Raw genomic sequence first — 18,493 nt, forward strand, 5'->3', positions numbered from 1 at the left:
AGTGGCAGATGTGGTTCAGCTGGAGCAGTGCTCCTGTAGAAGGTGCAGTTTTCCTCTGAAGGTCCAGGGATGATGTGGAAAGGTCTGGTTTTCCTCTGGAATCCAGTGGAAGGAAGGTACCTTGGTGTCCAAAATCTCAGTTTTTATCTGGGTAGGAAAGGCTTGGCTCCTCCCCCTGGGGAGAGCATCTCCCAGTGGGATGATGGAAGTTTTATCAGTCATGCACTGGGACTCAATGGCCATTAACAGGAGATACCTCCTGGAGGGAGGATGGGCTGTGGAAAAGATAAAGATGATTGCCCAGCTGGTTTTAAAGATGGCCCATTAGCAGAAAATATGTGCCACGGAGATAAGGGTCACTGCCCCACCCGGCTTCAACAGATGGGGATAGAATACACATTGCTGGCCACATCAACCTAACACACAGCACCTCTCTGGGAGGTTTAAAACCAGCTGGGAATAATGGAAAGCTTGGGTGGTTTTGCCTGAGAAAGCAGAGAATCCAGAAATGATTTAGTGGCACTCACCTGGTTTGTGTCTTCCCACAGTGAAACCCATGACTCCCAGATGCTCTGTGCCTAAAGCTGTCCCTGTTGGCAAGTCAGCCTCTCTTCACTGCCATGAGAATGAGGGTTTCCCCAAGTCCACCTACAGCTGGTACCGCAACAGCGAGCCTCTGTCACCTGACAGCAAATCCAGCAAATCCCACAACTCCTCCTACACCCTGAACCCTGCCACAGGCACTCTGGTAATGCCCTGACACCTCTGATCAAGACTTGTTTGCCTGCACAGGTTATCTTTAAGGTCGCTTGTAAATTCAGAAAAAACATTTCCTGGCTTTCAAGGAAGGAATAATTTTAAGAGGGTGAGGTGTGCCAGGGTCTGGGTGAGCTGGGAGAGGGAAGATTGATGGAAGAAGATCTTAGCAGAGATGCATTTTTATCCATATCTTTATACCCTCACAGTGCCTTGTTTCTCATGTCACATCCCTTCCTTTTGTCCCTTTTCCCTCCCCAGATTTTCCATGCAGTGCACAAAGGTGACACAGGTCATTACTCCTGCATAGCAACAAACGATGCTGGCTTTGCCAAGTGTGAGGAGCAGGAGATGGAAGTCTGTGAGTGGCTCTCTGTACAGTTTTCATCACTGCTGGTTGATTTATCACCATAAATAAATTGCCATCACCATCAGGAATGAGGGGGGACATCCTACAGCATTGAGTCTTCCCTGCTTTGTCATAGCCCCAAAGATAAAAAGATAAAAATAATCTGAAAATGCAGGGAAACATCAGATCGTGAACAGATTTAATCTTGAAGTCAGGGACTCACTAGTTCCTATGAACTATTGCTTAAAATACTTGAGAGATGGCATTTTAGTGTGTGTGAAGCTGGAATGTTGCTGCTGCCCTAAAGAAACCCTGGGTGCTGGTGTTTCTCTTTGCCAGATGACCTCAATATTGGTGGGATAATCGGGGGAGTCCTGGTGGTCCTTGTAGTCCTGGTGCTCATCACTCTTGGGATCTGCTGTGCCTACAGAAGGGGATACTTTGCAAATGGCAAAGAGAGTGGGGAAAGGTAAGCTGGGCTGCTTGGACAAGTCCCTGCACCCTCAGGTAGCATGGAGGAGCCTGAAGGGTGCCAAAAATTAGTGGCTAAAAGGAATTTCAATGCCTAATTCCCCACCAAAGTCCACAGGCCAAGCCAGTCCTTGAGGCATGCAATGCCCTGCTGCAAAACCCTGCAGCATCCAGGTTTATTTCATGGAATCATCACAGAACCCCAGAGTGAATTGGGACCTTAAAAATGTTCCAGCTCCACTCCCTGCCATGAACAGGGACATTTTTCACTAGACCAGGCTGCTCAGAGCTCCATCCAGCCTGGCCTTGGACACTTGCAGGAATGGATGGCCTTTTCCTAAGGGAGAATTGTAGTGTGGGTGAGAACTGTGCTCTGATACCCTCATCCTTTGCATGGGAAAGGGGGCCCAGCACAATTAAATGCCTGCAGGTGTTTGTCCAATACTCCTGTGCTGTTGCTATAACAAGGGCCATGGTTTAATGATCACAACTCACTGCACAGTTAGTCTGAAGCATCAGGACATGCATAGGGAATGGATGCAGCAGAGCAGGATCTCTACAGGGAATCTCACTAGTTGTGAGGGCCTAAATTTGGGATGAAAAACAGCCATTCTAGAGCATACATGAAAATGTTAAAAACAACAGCATTAGCATCAGAGACAAACCTCGATGTCCTTACAGAGTCTGGGGAGGAGATAATATATGCAAAGCCAAGATTCTCACCAGATAGATTTGTTCTGTGCTAAATGTTGCTTTGCAGCACAAGCTCTGTTGTGTTTTTCTCTTTGGTTTCGTTTGTTTTTCAGAAAAAGCTCTAAATATCCCATTTAAATGCAGCTGAGGGTTGGCATACACCGGACTTGACAGTTGTGTATAAATCCTGAGTTCCCGTGGGATTGCTAACAAGTGGTGCTTCCTTATAACTAAGAAAAATGCTCAAGGCTTCTGGCAGTGAAGGATTAAAATGAACTTTATAATTGCCACAGGAAACAGAGCAGGAGACACAGAAAGGCAGTGACAGGCAGCAGAGCAGGACAGCCCAGAAAAGAATCAGTTCATCTCCTTGCAGAGTCTTAGGGAAAGACACTGCAATATTTTCACCCTGTGCAGAAGGGGAATTCAGACAAAATCCCAGTCATGGTAAATGATGGAATAAACACAGACCTCTCATTTGAGAAACAAACTGGGTTTCTCTCTGCTTGCTTCTCACTCAGCTCCTCCTCCTCATTTCCATCTTTCCCAGCACCTCCCCTCCAAAATCCTGCAGTCCTGCTGCCCCAGAAATGAGATTTTTCCCTTTCTTTCAGCTACAAGACTCCAGGAAAGCCTGATGGCGTTAACTATATCCGGACAGATGATGAGGTAACAACAAATGATTTGCATTCACCATCTCTGTCAGGAGAGGAAGAGGGTGGGCAGGGGACAAGGCACTTTTAGGGCACACAGACTTTGTGAGAGTGGGCTCCACTCCGAAGCGAGGCTGGAGAACAGAGGGAAAACAGAAGGGTGAAGGCTGAGTCATTTGCTTGGGAATGATGAACAGTTTAAGTTGCCTGAAGTGACTGATGCCAGGAGCTATCAGAGGCAGCTCTGCTCCAAGTTATCTCATGGCCTGACCCCCTTAGGATGAGTTTCATTGGATTAAGTGGGCAGGACATGATGCTTTTACAAGAGAATTTGCATTTGAGTAGATCACTGAGCTTAAGATCAGAAAAAGCCTCTCCCATTAGCAGAGATACTGGTGAGGGAATGAGAAAGTCCCCACCACGCCTTGGTGTGTGAGGACAGGAGGAAGAGCACCTGGCCAGTGGAACTGGTGCCTCCCTCTCCTTCCCAGTGGGAAATGGGAGCTGCCTGGGCAGAATCCTTGTGGTTATGCAGCCTGCATCTACCTTTTGGGGGCAGCAGGAAGAGAGAGCTGCCTGGAAAGCTGCTGGATGCTTCCTACATCCCAAACTGTTTTGTTGCAGGGTGACTTCAGACACAAGTCTTCATTTGTCATCTAAGACACCAAAAGGAAATTGCATACCAGCAAAAGCAAGTGTGAAAATACCTCGTCCAGGAACTCAAAGCAAGAGCAAAAGATTAATTAAGTGCGCTTGGAAGAGTTTGGAACACACAAGAACTCGATAGCTAGCTATCTGTGTATCTTTTTTTATTTTGCCAAAGTTTAAAGTAACTCCTCACTGCCCAACTCGCATCTCCCCTGCTTCTGGAGATACCAACAGGATCACCCAAACCTGTCCTTGGACCAAGGAAAGGTTTTAATCCTTCCCAAGAGACTGGGCTGTGGAAGTTTGTGGAACTGCCTTCTCTTTGTGCTGCAGGGACACAGCCACAATGTGCAAACCAAGCAGGGGCACAGCACTAGGTAAATGTGTAGTAGGTGTCACCAGTAATGTGGTACTAGCAGACAAAAAAAAGGTGCTCATACAGCAGTAGGTGGACTTCAAAGAGTGAGATTTGGGGGGTTTCCTCCCAGCAGCTCATCACCCAGGCCTGGCTGGTGACTTTCCCACATCTGTGCTTGTCTCGTGGTTGGCTCTGACTGCTTAGGTGCACAGGGTGCCAGCAGTGACAGTGACACCACCACTGATGCCCTCAACCCTTCTGTAACCATCCCCAAATGCTGTTGTTTAACCCAACCCCCCCAGGGCAGGGCACTGCCTCTGCTCCCTGCTTGGCAGGACTCACTGCACGCAGGTAACCCCTGGTTCTAATCTGCACAAAGCAGCCTTGGCTCCTGCGTCTTTCGTGGGGAAAGAGGCTTAGAGGGGAGGCAGACAACCAGTGCTAAGACATCCCCTTCAGGAAAATTAAAGCCAAATAATTTCCTGGGCTAAGATTGCCATAAAAGGTACTGAGAGATCCTCCAGCTTTTTTTACCTTCTCCGTTTATTTTGTAAAACCCCAGCCTTCTAAATTTTTTGCAAAGATCTATTTTGATTACTTCAGAAAAGGTAACATTTCTATTTAAAAGTGTAAATACGTGATGCCAGCGGTGTTTGAGTAACGGAGCTATTTTTTTACTGTTGAAGCTACAAGAGAGGAGCTCACACATTGCTCTAGTGTGGCACTGTCAGAGCATATCAGTATTAGTGCAAAGTGTAACAAAAAGCTGCAGATGGAACCGCATCTCTTTCCTCTTCGGCCAGCTTCAGCCATTTCCTTGTCACAAGAGGTCTTACCAGACACAGAACAGAGTCACTCAGGGATAGTTTTTGTAAATTTGTGGCAGGAGCTATCAACTTTTTTTATATGAAAACAAAAAACAACTTTTCTTGCCGCTGACCAACACTTTGTTTTTGTCGTTGCAAGAAATATCCAGGGATGGCTTTTGGACTCTGTTCCAAAGAGGTGACAGAGTGACTTCAGTGTTTGCTGCCCCTCTGCAAGTTCCCTAAAGCACTAATACAGTGTGACAGCTGCAGCAGCTTGGCAGGCTTAAACCAATGGCCAAGGCCACTGTTTCTGGGGTTGGGAAAGCAAAAGCTCAACACAAAAGCACTTCTACAGTGTCAGCTGAAATTTTTCTCTAGATGGTAAAGGAAAAAAGGAAAAAAAAAAAAGCAAAACCAACCAAATTTGGTTCTCTTGGCTTTAGAGAGAATGATGGGGAACATGTGTTTCCCAAAATCTCAAAATGTTGATAGTGTTGAACAGCATTGGGTGAGACCAGGCTGCACGATGTGGATGCAACACTAGGACTGTGCTGTGGCTTAGGAAGTTTTTTAATGTAGCAGAATTTAGTGTTCTTGTATTTCCAATATAAATTGAGTTGTCTTAACTTTTCCTGTATACAGTATTTTGGATACTTGACAATTTGGACTGTCGGTGTTATTTTTTCATGTTTTGCTTTTCTCTTCTTTGTTTCCTAGAGCTCTCACTGGACATGCCATTGCTGCATTTGTTTTGCCCAGACAAAGCATTGCCACTTGTCCTTTTGCCAGGGGAAGTAAAGACAAGGATGGGGCAGCCCCCACCAAGTGGTCTCTGTGTAACTCACACCTCACCACTGCTATTCTGCAGGTTCTCTCTGGTTACCTTCTTAATGCGAGCTCTTCATCCAAGCCACCCAGTGCTGCCTGCTGCTTCTGATTGTTCTGACATTCCTTTGCACCCTCTGGGCATCCACTGCTCCTCCCCTGTGCTGCTTTCAGGGTGGTGCCTGCAGTAAAGGAGAGAGAGGAAAGGGTGGAAGCAGCTCTGGGCACTCTGGGAGCACAATCTGCAGTCCCACCAAAGGCAGCCTTTGTGTGACAAACCAGCAGAGCTAAGAATCCAAACTTCTTTTTTTTCAGTTCTAAAATGCACAGTGGCATCTCTAATGAGAGAAAAGGGAGATGATCCCCCCCCACCCAGCTCCTGAGAGCTGAGGGATGGAGTTCATTGTATCATTGTGAATAATATTCAGGTTTGTACTAATGTATGACGTTTAACTTTGCCAAGAATGTTTTACATAAATACCAAGCTGTAAAGCATTCTTGTAGAGGTTTTTGTTTGGGCTTGGTGGTGGTTTCCAAACAGCCAAATTATGGGAAGTCCCTGTTTTCAATTCAGTGAAATAAGGGAAAGTGTCTCCTCTGTGCCTGGGGCTCGTGTCTGACTTGGACAAACCAGCAGGAATAAAACAGATCCCAGCTCCAAGTGTCAATGAAATCTAGGCCATGAGCTCTGTGATAAAAGTTAACAACAGAAAAATTTCAGTGAGGCACATGTGGGAAGGGTCAGATTCACCCAGAATATTTATGATAAACAAGGTACCTGCCCAGAGCACTTACCCAGCTTGTCTGAGTCACTCATACCCTGCTTGCAGGCAAGTCAAAGTCTCTATTTAAAAGCTGCTGGGCCCAACATTAATTGAACTGAGGGCCCAAGATACCAGTGATGTGCTAGAAGAGACTGAGAGGCTGTAGAAATCTACAGGGAAAAAAAAGAAAATCATTTCTTTGTCAGCTCAAGAAAAGGGGAGACGCAGTGGGTGGAATTAATTCTGCAACCATTTATTTTCATCAAATGCTAATGGTAGGAAATAACACAGTTCAAGAATGGAAGTATTCCATATAAAAAGAAACATTAAGGCTGTTCATACACACAGGAGTTTGCACAACAAATAAGAGGTGATGTAGCGTGCAATTACCAGATTTAGGGGTGTGGCAGTGACAAGCTGTTTTACCTTTGTTCAAATTAAAGCAACTCTATTATATAAGCAAGAGGGACAATGAAGGATTGGGTGAGTAAACCCAGCCCTCACTGCCCTGCAAGCTGTGATAAATGCATTTATTGCCAAGCTCGTGGCAACGTTATGCCCTCACTTTTCCAAATGGACAAATTACACATCCTGAGAGTGAAGAGCCACCCTCCTTTTATACTGCAGCTCTGAGCCCTCCAGTGAGCTCTGTGAGGACAGCACTTGTCACCCATCCATGTGCTAATGCAGGCTTTGCCCATCTCCAGAACGATGGGCAAAAACCAGCTGGGAAAAAACCAGCTCAGAAGAGCGGAAGAGGGATGTGCATTCACACCATGTGTGATTGCAGAGGGGAGGGACAGTCCCAGGCAGTGGTGGCTCTGTGCAGGGCTCCAGGGCAGGTCACTTCTCTGCCCTCAAGGGGGTTCTGTGCTTGGCCTGTCGCTGTGACACTCGCTGGCTGCTCCTCCTGGCTGGGGACTCCACATTCCACTCCCGGGGTGGGGGTGGGCTGCAGGAAGGAAGCAGAACAGCCCTGCATTACCAAACCCTTGACCAGCCCTCCCCCTGCCAGTGGCAGTGCCAGTCCCCTGCTGAACTTACCTTATCTCTGGCAGTGTCAAACAGATGATGTCCCTTGGCTTATCCTCAGCATCCTTCTCCACTGCAAACAATAGATAGATATTCATATTTTACAAAATGCCATACAAAAATCGATTTGGTGATATGCTTGTTTCTTTTTTTTTCCCTTCCCCTCCCCTCAAATAAGAATCACAGAGATGACTTGCCTGGAGCTGAGCCAGGTGCGTGTCTCAAGCTGATGTAACTGACCCCAGTACCAAAAGTCAAGTCATTAATGGTCTCTGGAAATAACACAAAAAAAAAAAAAAAAAAAAAAAAAATCACATATTAGCAGCCTGTGACACAGGCAGAGGGGCAAGGCATGCTGCTGTGCAATACTCAAGTGTCACAGAGTAAGTAAACCAAATAATTGCAAACACACATATCTGTCTCTTTTTCCCAGACCTCAGTGTCTCAAACCCCTGTGCTAAGTCTGATGGGCCACATCACCTCCAAATTCCAGCCTCACAGCCTCCCTGGCCACAGGAGATCAGTGTGGGACCCTGGTCCTATGTCCCCTGTCCTGCCTGGCACTGGAGCTCTGCATCTCTCCCAGCAACACCTTCCATCCAGACCAGTTGCTCTGCTTACTCAAGGCAGAATTTGGGCCTCCTGAAAACTGCTAAAGGCCCTGAAGAGCTGCTCAGTGGGGAGCTGCCTGCAGCCAGACAAGAGGAATCACTTGACAGGGGAGCTAGGTAGAATTCAGCTTTCCTGAATAGGCCCTGGTTGTCAGCTGTCTCTTTCCTGTCATTTATCTCAGGAGAGATGTCACAATATTCAGATTTTACTTTACTCAACGCTCTGTTTTATGCTCATGTTTCACAGAACCTTTCACAAGGAATTAAGGTAAGATGAGTTGGAAATTCAGCTAAAAGGACTTCTCTTCACAGCTGAACTGGGTTTGGTCTTTAATTTCTGCCCTGTCCTGGAAGGGAATCACTGAAGCTTAGAACAGAAATCAAACTTGATCCATCTGCCTGAGCTCTGCCCTACATCTCTCACAGGACTGACCTGTGCCAGTGACTCTGTGCAATGTGTGCTGAAGAAGTTACCTTGGTAAGGAGACATTCATGGGGAAGGAAGGGAAAGAAAGGGGAAAGAAATGATGAAGATATGGTAAAGATGAAATGGAAAAGAAATAGGAAAAAAATGGGGGGAAGTGGGAAAGTAGGGCTTCCCATACCTCCTTCCCATACTGTATCTCCACAATGTGTGTTTAGGTACAATCCCCACTCACCCAGATCCACTGAAGCTGCTCCGAAAGCACCAAGCAGGAGCTGAGGAGCCCCAAAGACAGAAGGGAAGACAGAATACAGCCAGAACAGCTGAACAAGGCAGGAAGAGGGGACAGCTGTTCCTAACTTCTCAAGTACAAACCTGTTTACGAAGAATTGCATCTCCAATAGTCTCAGAGTGATATACCAGAGGAATAAAATGTTTTATTCTGGTTGTCTGTCAGCCTGTGCCACCATACAGATGGCTCAACATGCTGACTGAAGTGATGATCCTGCTCTGTACAGTTTGTCTCCCTGCTGAAAGACACATGCTGCCTCGAAGCAAAGCAGGAATTCAGTTCTAGTACCACTGCAGATTAACATTTTCCCTCCTTTTTCACCATATGGTGCTTCAAGAGCAACAGCCGTGCAAGTTTCCAGGAGAGCAGAGTGCTCAAAGAATCCTGCTCTCTAAAAACACTCCTTGCACGAAACCCCACATTTTTTTTGCTTATTGCTCAGACAAAGAGAAACATTGAGGCAGACAAGTGCAGCCCAGCACATGGGGAAGGGCAGGATCAGATTTTCCAGTGGCTGCATACCAGGGCTGTCAGGGATTTGCAGAGCGGGGCAGGGCTGTGAGGGACACTCCCACAGCTCTCTGGGGATCCCTTCCCTTCCCAAAGCAGCCTCCAAAGCCAAGGAGAGCTGAGCTGCCACACACTCACACCTGGAGCTCTCTGCACCTCACCCCTCACAGCACAACAGAGATGATCTAAAGGAGTTCAGCAGCAAATGGATGGAAAGGAAGGGGATCTCCTGCTGAACTCAACTCCATTTGGGTTCTCCTGTAGCTGCCTCTTGTGCTTGCAGGGCTGTCAGGGAGCATTCCAACAGAACCTGCCCCTGGAAAATTCAGCTGCAGTGGACACAAGCACAGACTCCCAGTTTGTGTATTGGAGATTCCTCCCTTTCATTTCCACTTTGATTTCCACAGCAGTAACCAAACCACATCATTCCTTCTCCAGAGCTGAGTTCCGTTCTGAGTGTGGAACACACTCACTCAGTGACTCAGGTTGTTAATCCCTCTGAGCAGATCCCTGTCCCTGCTCTAGGAGCAGCTTTAGCTCATCCCAGACCCTATTTGGACAACTTAGAGCAGGAAGGATCTGACCTTGAGGGTTTCCCTGTGCAGCAGGGTTCTGCAGGTCAGTCTAACATTGCTCTGCTGTGCTCCAGAGCCAAGGAAGTGCTCAGCCTTGCAGCTCTGGGCAGGGTAGGCTGGTAAGGAACCACAACCTTCCTCTTCAGCACCCCAGGGTCAGGGAAGGAAGAAAGGGCACTCAGCATCCCAAAATAAACTCCCTCCTGCACTGACCCTGTGAGATGCACATGAGACACTGGACTGTGCTGTCCCATGCACACCCTTGGTTTCAGGAGGGTTCTTTACTCCAAGCACTTAGATAAAGAAACAATCCACAGCTCCCAGTTCCTACTCACGCTCTGGGGTGCTGATTGCTCGCCCTGCCACAGCCACCTTTTCTCCACTGGACTGTTGGTTCAGGCTTTGGAAGGACACTGGAAACAACAAGACAGCAATTAAGATATGGAACACACTCCAGACTCTCGCTGGATGTGTGTAGAGCAGAGCAGAGCAGGTGCAGTAGTTCCCACCTTGCTGGCTGCCAGCTGTGCTCGGTGCCTCAGAGGAAGCTGACCCCCCCACACTCTTGCTCCATCGCTTGTTCATGTCTTGTAAGGCTTTCTTGGCAGAGTTCAGGATGGCCAGCGTGGTCAGGGATGCTGCCCTAGGGCCAGAAACAGGAGAGGAATTGGGATTTCCCTCTAAAAGCCCTGATGAGATGCAGAGGGGAAGATCTGTCCCCTCCCAATCCCTCACCATCCCAAACACCAAATAATAAGGTTATGCTGCAACACCCATGACTTTCAAGCCAATCTCAAAAGAATGGATCAACAAAGTAATATAAATAAATATAAATAAATACATTTAATAAAATAGAATAAAATACCAGGTAACAAAGAGGAGCCCATACCTGCGACGCTCTGCTGGCTGCCTCAGAGCATCAGCATGAGAAGGGCCAGGAGGGCCAGAGGGAGTGATGGAGCCAGGTGTGGACTGAGCATTGTTGTTATTCTGACCACCAGGAGTGGCAGCTCTCTCCAGAGGTGGGGATTGCTGTGGAAAACGGGAGAAAAGATCATGTCTGACAATGGATACAAGAGTACAAAACTCTGCAAGGTACTTGGACCTAAGTGTTTAAGAACTGCCCTTTGTGTGATGGATGTAAAGGGGAGAAACAATTTATTGGCCAGAATTTTACCAAGAAGTGAACAGGGACACAAATGTCCTAGTTTAGAGGTCTATATATAAGTGCTCTTCTAAACTCTGCAGAGAAACGAACTTCCAGGCTAGAAGTCATCTCATCTTAAGGCAGGAATCTAAAACAGTTCAGGACAATTGACTCAGGCCCATATTTATTTCTTTACACTGAATTTAAAATAATATGTGTATGACTAGGATGGGTTTGAATCTCCACTTTGTAGACAACTGAAGACAGACAAAGTGAATTCTTCTCTTTGTTAAAAGGTTAACATTCTGAGAACAGAGAAAAGACAACATTTAAGCCCAGCCAGTACCAAATTAGACTTGGTTTTCCCTTTAAATTGAATTCTTTCTCCATTAATCATTTGCTGCTCCTCCTGGCTTTGTTTGTTGATGTTCTAAGCCTATTAAAGAACTATGAAAGCTTCTGCCAGAAAGTACAAAGAGGCAGGAAAACCCCTCATAACCATCCTGCTCCAAGTGCTAGGACAGAGCACATGAATTTGGGCAGAGGAGACATGTACAGAGTTAATGGCACCAACCACCTCCCCGTGGGCTGCTGAGAGCTGCTCTTGGTCTGACTCCTTCTCCCTGGCCAGCTGCTCCTCATATTTCCTCATGTCATACTCCAGCTCGGCTGCCAGCTGCTTGTCCGCAGCAAACACGTCTTTGATTTCGTTTCTGTAATCTTGCATCATTTCCTGCAGCAACAAGGAGCGTTTGGACCGTTTCAGAAATCTCCCCCAGCTACTGATTCACATCCCCATTCAGCTCACAGCTGCTTGGGAGCAAAGGGAAACACCAGTTGGTGGAGCAGAGGTGTTTTTAATAGACTAAAGAGTTTAGACTCTGCAGAACACAGAAAAGTTTTTCCAGTGTTCGAGTTTTCTTCCTGCCCACGCTCCACACCAAGAGCCTCATCCCAATCCCTCCCCCTCCCACGTTATTTAACACAGTGGCAGTGGCACAACACCCAGTCTCCTGAATCCTCCCCTCCTAAGAAGGCTCTTGGTTCTGGCAGTGGTTGCACACCCAGCACATCAACTGCAGAGAGGATGAGAAAGAAAAGCTTCCCCTTACCCGTAGGCAGTTCATCAGGTCCTTGAGAGCTGGCAGCCTTTTCTGCTCCATCATGGACTTGAGTGATGTGATTATTGGGATGATGTGCTCGATGAAATACTTCTTCTGAACCTTTTTGTGAATAAGGCATGAACAGTTATGCGAGGCAATGAAGGAGAAGCCGCTCTGCTCTGTGGCTCCAGGGACAGCCCAAGTGAGAGGAGTGATCCCTCCACAGCCAGAGAATCACTGTAATTTAGGCTGCTCTCACACCACACACATGCACAGAGGCTTTTAACCTAAGTGGAGCCTTTTCAGATGCATCACTAAGTCATTCAATTCTCACAGTGAAGGCAAATTGCCCAGAGGTACAGGAAAATCATTGTTCCGCTCAAATGCTTCAGCAAGGAGAGGGGTGGGGAACAAATCCAGCTCAGCCCGGCTCCCCTGGCTCCTAGGGAAATGCACTTCTGATCCCTCCAGCTCCACAACAAGCATCCCTCACAAATTCTGCCTTCATATTTTGCTTTTACAAGACATAAGCCCAGCCCTCTTCCCACAGCAGACCAAGTGCCCCTCACCTGCGAGATTAAGTTTTTCATGGACAGCTCATTTTCGTCAGGCTGAATGTCTTCCTCTGTTCTGGACCTCATACCTGAGAGCTTGATTTCTTTGCAGCTGAGGATTGCAAATGCATCTGAGAGCAGCTCACTGCCTTCCAGGTCCAAAGGAAGGACCTCATCCACAAAGCAAGCTGGAATACACAGGCCAGAAATAATTTGTTTTTCCAGAAACAGCAGTGATAACACACCTGGATCATGAGCTTTTACACAGACACCAGTTTTTCATTTGCCAGATTTTTAAAGGCAGATCCTTACCCAGGATGTTGTGGCTGATCCTGGTGGTGATGTTGAACCTCTGCTGATTTGTGAAATGGTCCAGCAGGAAGGTGTAGATCCTCATCCTCTTCTCCTTGTTATCCTTCCCCTTCAGAGAGAAGAGCTGCTTCGCCCTGTGGCAGAGCACGACATTTTACAGAGGCCCAAATCACATTATGCAGCTCCCAGGAATAATGAGACCTTAAATCAGCCAGGGATATCTGCATGTCACTTTTAAGGCCCATAAACCTGTTAGGGCAGCACACAGTCCTGCAAATTACACACAGCAGTGTCACAGGGAAGGCAGGACACAACTCAGCACTGCTTCCCCTGCCTCTTTTCACTCTGCTGCATGGATAATTATCAAGTGACACAAATGCTGTGCTGTCACTGAGAGGTGCATGGCCAGACAGCCCATAATTTAGCAAAAATTAGACAGGAATGTGCTCAACTGACCGCAGGCTCTGGGGGAACCTGTTGTACTTCTGATGATTCTCGTAGCTGTTGAAATGGAAGATGCACTCGATGAAGTGCTGGGAGAACATGGTAGGGTTCCTCTTCAGCAAGACATGCACCACACAGTACTCTGCAAACCTGGGGAGGAGGAGAAGAAAGAAATTATCACTGCATAATCTCCAAAAGCCACCCCTGAAGCTTGTAGGGCTCTCAAGGCAGCAGGATGGTTTCCCTATGCCAAGTCTCCCTCAATACCACATTTAATTTTTTTGCCTAGCTCACTGACTTCCACCCTTTTCCATCCTTTTCTCAGGAGGACAGACATTTCCAGCTCCAGAGCACTACTTATTTTTATGGCCATTAGAGCAAAATGAGTCAGAAATGAATCTGAACTTGAATCCAGGCACAGCATTTTAATTATTTAAATAACCTGAGCTCCACTGTGGCTGAGACACAGCACTCAGCAACAAATTAATCACCAAAGGTCCTGCAAGAGCTGCAAGGCAACCCCAGGATTGAAGAATGTGCTTTTGTCTGGATGCAATCTCTAAATGCAGATGCAAAGGAAAAGGCTTCCAAAGAAACAGGAAGAACATGATGCTGCAATGTCACCATCTACTGGAAAGACATTTTTAGATATTAAAAACACACTGAAGAGAAAAGGAAATGTGAATGGTAATTGACAAAAGGTTGATGGTTCTGGAAATATCCATCTCAGACTGACTGTTCCAGGCAGAAACAAGCAGCAAGTGTCCAATCCTCCTTTGTATCCTAAATTTTTACATGACCTCCCAACCTGAGAGAAACCTGCCCCACTCATTTCTCACACAATACAGCAACTGGAGACCTTGAAACCTCCAAAAACTTCACGAACATGCACTTAAAATGAGTGTGTAATTCCTCTGATACATCATTTGACAGGTCATTCCTCTTAATTACAAGATGTGGCAGCAGGCTGAAAAGGCAAGGCATGCAATATAAGAAAAAGGAAAACTCCAACAAAACATTTAATCCTAATCCAAAAACAAACCCAGCACTAGAGAAAAAGCTTCAAAAAACCACGAGTTTCTGACAAGTCAGAAAACCACGAGGAAGATTTCATAAGGGTCTGTCTCAAAACGTCCTTTTTTTTGATAACTGAGTCCTAAATAGAGCAGAACTGCACGTTTTGAGGACAGCCAAGGACACACTTTGGGACTTTCAAATGACCTGGAGAGAGGTTCATCACCTCCTTGCCACCACTGCAGACCCTAAAGGAAGTACAGAGGTTAGGGGGATAATCTGCTTTATCACTGGAATTTCTCTACATAATGTGAAGGAGCCAAGACTGACAGGTTTTGAGACATCTCTGACCTTTAACTCCTTCATCATTTCTCAGCTGAGATTTTTACCTGGCAATATCTGGGTCTGGATCCACCAAGACGCTGACAAACCGAAAGAAGAGACAGCCCTTCCATTTCACATACTCCTCCTGTGAAATCAGCAGAAATTAACAACTTGAACCAGTAAAACTTAGTGTGAACCTCCAAACTGCAGTCAGGTAAATGAACAAGCTGTAAAACTTCAGCCAGAGGCACATAAAATAAACCCCAAAACCATCCTAAATATTTTGAGGGATGCTCTAAGCAGCATAAATGCCACAGCAGCACATCAAGGTTTACCCCAGGTATGAAGAATAAAGTAGAAAAGTGAAAAATCTGCTCTTCTGCCCCATGGCAGACGTATTCTTCAATGCTGTTTTCAGAGCCAAATGCACTCCAAACCTGCCCTCATGTGAACATTGGGAGGGTAAACATTTAGAGCCTCTCAACATTCACACCTTCAGAACAATCAGCAGAGGCAGCAGGAGAAAAAAAAAGGTGTTGTGGTGCTTGTTACAGGCATTGATAAAGGAGTGAAACTGGAGGGAGTTCAAAGAAACCAAGATGAGAAAAGGGGCAACCATTGACTAAAAACAGCCTCATTATCAAACAGAGCTGCTGTTGATGTCCCTGCAGAAAAGGCAGTAACTAAACACAGGTTTAAACACCCTTCACTTAGCATTAATTACGCTCTGAGCCACCAGGCACGGCTCTGGGAGGAGGAAGGCTCTGGAAAACCTCACCCAGTCATCCCAACTGGGAGCTGCCTCTTCTGTTGCTGGACCCATCACCCCTGCTAGGATTCTCTCCTGCTTCAGTTTGCCATCTCCAAGCATCCTGTTGGAGCACCAGGACCGACACTCCAAGGATTTGTGAGCAGAGTCTCTCCCCCACCCTTCCCATCTGGGACACAGCCACCATCACCCCCAGCACTCCTGCAGCCACATGGGATCATCACATCTGCCCCTGCCCACCAGGAACCAGACCTCACTGCCAGCAGTGATGGTAACTGCACCACAGGGGAAAGTGCCCACAACCAAATTAACTGTCACTGTTCCTGTTCTGTTTGCTATCAATTTCATTCTGTTTTGCCTTGTTAAATATATTAGTAAAGAAATGTTATTCCTATCCCCGTGTTTGCCTGAGAGCCCCTGTCCTAGGTTACAATGTAAAGATGTGCCCAAAAATGATATTCTATCACCATCTGTTAAAACCAGGCGGGGCAGTGACCCTTATCCCTTTGGGAGATATCCTCTGTTAATGGGCCAACTGTTAAAACCAGGTGGGCAACATTTTTTATCTTTTCCACACTCATTCTCCCTCCAGGAGATTTCTGCTGTTAATGGGCCCTGGAATCCCACTGCATGACTGATAAAATTACATCATCCCATTGGGAGATGCTCCACCCAGGGGGAGAAACCAAACATTTCCTATCTAGATTAAAAAAATGAAATTTGGAACACCAAGTCAGCCCTTACCCACTGGTTTCCAGAGGACAAGAGCTACCAGATCTTTCTACAGAATCACTGCTTCAGCAGGACCCCTTCATCTGGACTGCTACCACCACCCTAACTAGTGGTGTCAGTTTGTATTCTGACTCTGTCAATGCTTTTTTTTCTTTTGTACTACTGCATGTATTTTATTTTTCTCTTTTTTCTTATTAAACTGTATTTCTGACTTGGAACCTCTCACTGGTTTTGCTTTCAAACCCCTTCATTTCCAAACTATACTAATTCAGGAGGAGAGATTTACTTTTCTTCATTTCAAGGAAAAGCAGAGCTTTCCCTAGCACGCCTGTCCTTTCAAACAGGGACAGATTTGGCACATCACCTGCAGGAGGTTGGTGAGCATGACCAGAGTCTGCCTGCGGATGAAGGGGTGGGGGTCCCGCAGGCACAGGGACATGTTTGGCACGTAGGGCTCCCCCAGCGAGGTGTAGCGCACGCACAGGTCGCGCAGCACGATCACCGCGTTGTTGCGCAGGGGCATGGCCGGGGACTCCTCCATCTCCCGCACCACCGCCGCAATGCAGCTCCTGGCCAGCTCCTCGTGCTGCAGGCACAGCTTCCCTGGGGAGACAGCGCCCCGACATTCAGCTTTCATGGCTTTCAAACCCTGCACTGTGCTAGTGCATAGCTTGAAGCTCCTTATAAAGTGAGGTTAAACTCTAAGCTCCATAAAAAGTGAAGTTAAAACTCTAAGATCCATATAAAGTGTAGTTAGTTAAACTCTAAGCTCCATATAAAGTGTAGTTAGTTAAACTCTAAGCTCCATATAAGGTGTTGTTAAACTAAGCTCCATATGTAAAGTGTAGGTAAACTCTAAGCTCCATATAAAGTGTTGGTAAGCTCTAAGATCCATATATAAACTGTAAGTAATCTCTAAGCTCCATAAAAAGTGAAGTTAAAACTCTGAGATCCATATAAAGTGTAGGTAAACCCTTAAGATCCATACAAAGTGTAGTTAGTTAAACTCTAAGCTCCATATATAAAGTGTAGGTAAACTCTAAGATCCATATAAAGTCTTGTTAAACTCTAAGCTTCATATATAAAGTGTAGGTAAACCCTTAAGATCCATACAAAGTGTAGTTAGTTAAACTCTAAGATCCATATAAAGTGTTGTTAAACTCTTAGCTCCATATAAAGTGAAGTTTAAACTCTAAGATGCATATATAAAGTATAGGTAATCTCTAAGCTTCCTATATAAAGTGTAGGTAAACTCTAAGATCCACATATAAACTATAGGTAAACTCCAAGCTCCATATAAAGAGTTGTTAAACTCTAAGATCCATATTAAGTTAACTCTGCTTATCTTGGTCAGACAAAACAATCCCTCTAGGCCTGATATCCAAGGATACACCACAGCCTCAGGCCTTGAAAAGTACAAAAAAGTGGATTGTGGGGGAGCAAACTGGGGGAACTCATTACCTGAAGATGTAATTGAAAAATTAACCCCTGATATCACTCCTTAATATGTAAATAGACCAAACTTGTATCTATCTGAAAAACTCATGACACTGTCCATGTTTGGTGTAGCCTCTACAAGGCTTTTGACTACTCAAGGTGGATCTGTTAAAGGCCTTTAATAAATCCCCACTTTATTATCTTAACTCTGGTCTCTGTTCCAGGTGGCCACTCCAAGGCATCACCAGAGTAGCAGAGCTGGGAGTAAACTCTCCTTCCCAACCAGCCCAGCCCAGCTCACTGCCTCCAAAATGAGCCAGGGAAGGAATCAGGAAGTAAACAAGGGAATAAACAAGAAACTCATGCTGGAACTTGATGAGCAATCTGCACGATCTCTCAGGGAGATGGTACTTCAAGTTCTTCCAAACTCCCCTTAGACCTATAGAGTGGGTCTCTATGCCAAATTCCCTCCTTCACAGCAAACTATTTCTGTGTACAGGGTATTATTCAAAGCAGCTAAAAAGAACAGCCCCAGCTGTCACAGGCATAGCAGGGAGACACCCACCTCTGAGAGCATCACTGAACCAACCTAAAATAAAATAGCCTGCAATAGTTCTAACATCATTTCTCCCTGTTCCCAAGCTCTGCACGAAAGTATTAAACTTTCCAAAGCAATTAAGGGAAGAATAATGCTGCCTATCTGCAAAAGAAACTTGTTCCTAACCATGGAAGTATTAAAACCCAGAACTTTCACTTGGTATTTCTCAGAATCATGGGAATGCAGCTAGCCAGGCTTCTCTGAAAGCAGCATTTCACTCACACTGAGGAGAACAAGTATTTGAGTGCAGTCATTCTGCTCTAAGCTACATCAAAAGCAGCAAGTTTTC

The 18,493-nt window shown here is 46.0% G+C and overlaps 2 protein-coding genes across 6 annotated transcripts in view; one reads left to right on the forward strand and one right to left on the reverse strand.

Moving 5' to 3' along the window:
- The window catches only part of JAM3 (junctional adhesion molecule 3), a 30,597-nt gene extending 24,540 nt beyond the window's left edge, over nt 1-6,057 (forward strand). Inside the window, exons 5-9 of the mRNA XM_056509718.1 lie at nt 549-748; nt 1,018-1,117; nt 1,445-1,574; nt 2,884-2,938; nt 3,547-6,057. Of these exons, the coding sequence (XP_056365693.1) occupies nt 549-748; nt 1,018-1,117; nt 1,445-1,574; nt 2,884-2,938; nt 3,547-3,582 (521 nt within the window). The 3' untranslated portion in view covers nt 3,583-6,057. The remainder of the gene's footprint in view (nt 1-548; nt 749-1,017; nt 1,118-1,444; nt 1,575-2,883; nt 2,939-3,546) is intronic.
- A 501-nt stretch (nt 6,058-6,558) lies between these two features.
- Nucleotides 6,559-18,493, reverse strand: part of NCAPD3 (non-SMC condensin II complex subunit D3) — a 32,413-nt gene continuing 20,478 nt past the window's right edge. For 2 of the 5 annotated variants that reach the window (XR_008842128.1, XR_008842126.1), the window contains exons 23-34: nt 16,534-16,772; nt 14,734-14,813; nt 13,343-13,480; nt 12,887-13,020; nt 12,590-12,762; nt 12,030-12,140; nt 11,495-11,650; nt 10,660-10,802; nt 10,280-10,413; nt 10,106-10,183; nt 7,371-7,630; nt 6,559-7,278 (exon numbers count right to left, since the gene is read on the reverse strand). Coding sequence is in view for 1 of the 5 variants with exons in the window: in XM_056509717.1 (XP_056365692.1) it covers nt 7,170-7,278; nt 7,371-7,431; nt 7,556-7,630; nt 10,106-10,183; nt 10,280-10,413; nt 10,660-10,802; nt 11,495-11,650; nt 12,030-12,140; nt 12,590-12,762; nt 12,887-13,020; nt 13,343-13,480; nt 14,734-14,813; nt 16,534-16,772 (1,631 nt within the window). In the remaining 4 variants the exon portion in view is untranslated. Of the gene's footprint in view, nt 7,279-7,370; nt 7,631-10,105; nt 10,184-10,279; nt 10,414-10,659; nt 10,803-11,491; nt 11,651-12,029; nt 12,141-12,589; nt 12,763-12,886; nt 13,021-13,342; nt 13,481-14,733; nt 14,814-16,533; nt 16,773-18,493 lie in introns of all 5 variants that reach the window. The other 3 variants (XR_008842127.1, XR_008842125.1, XM_056509717.1) reach the window with 2 other exon arrangements.

This window comes from Oenanthe melanoleuca, chromosome 24 (genome assembly GCF_029582105.1).
Source record: "Oenanthe melanoleuca isolate GR-GAL-2019-014 chromosome 24, OMel1.0, whole genome shotgun sequence".
Lineage (NCBI taxonomy): Eukaryota > Metazoa > Chordata > Aves > Passeriformes > Muscicapidae > Oenanthe > Oenanthe melanoleuca.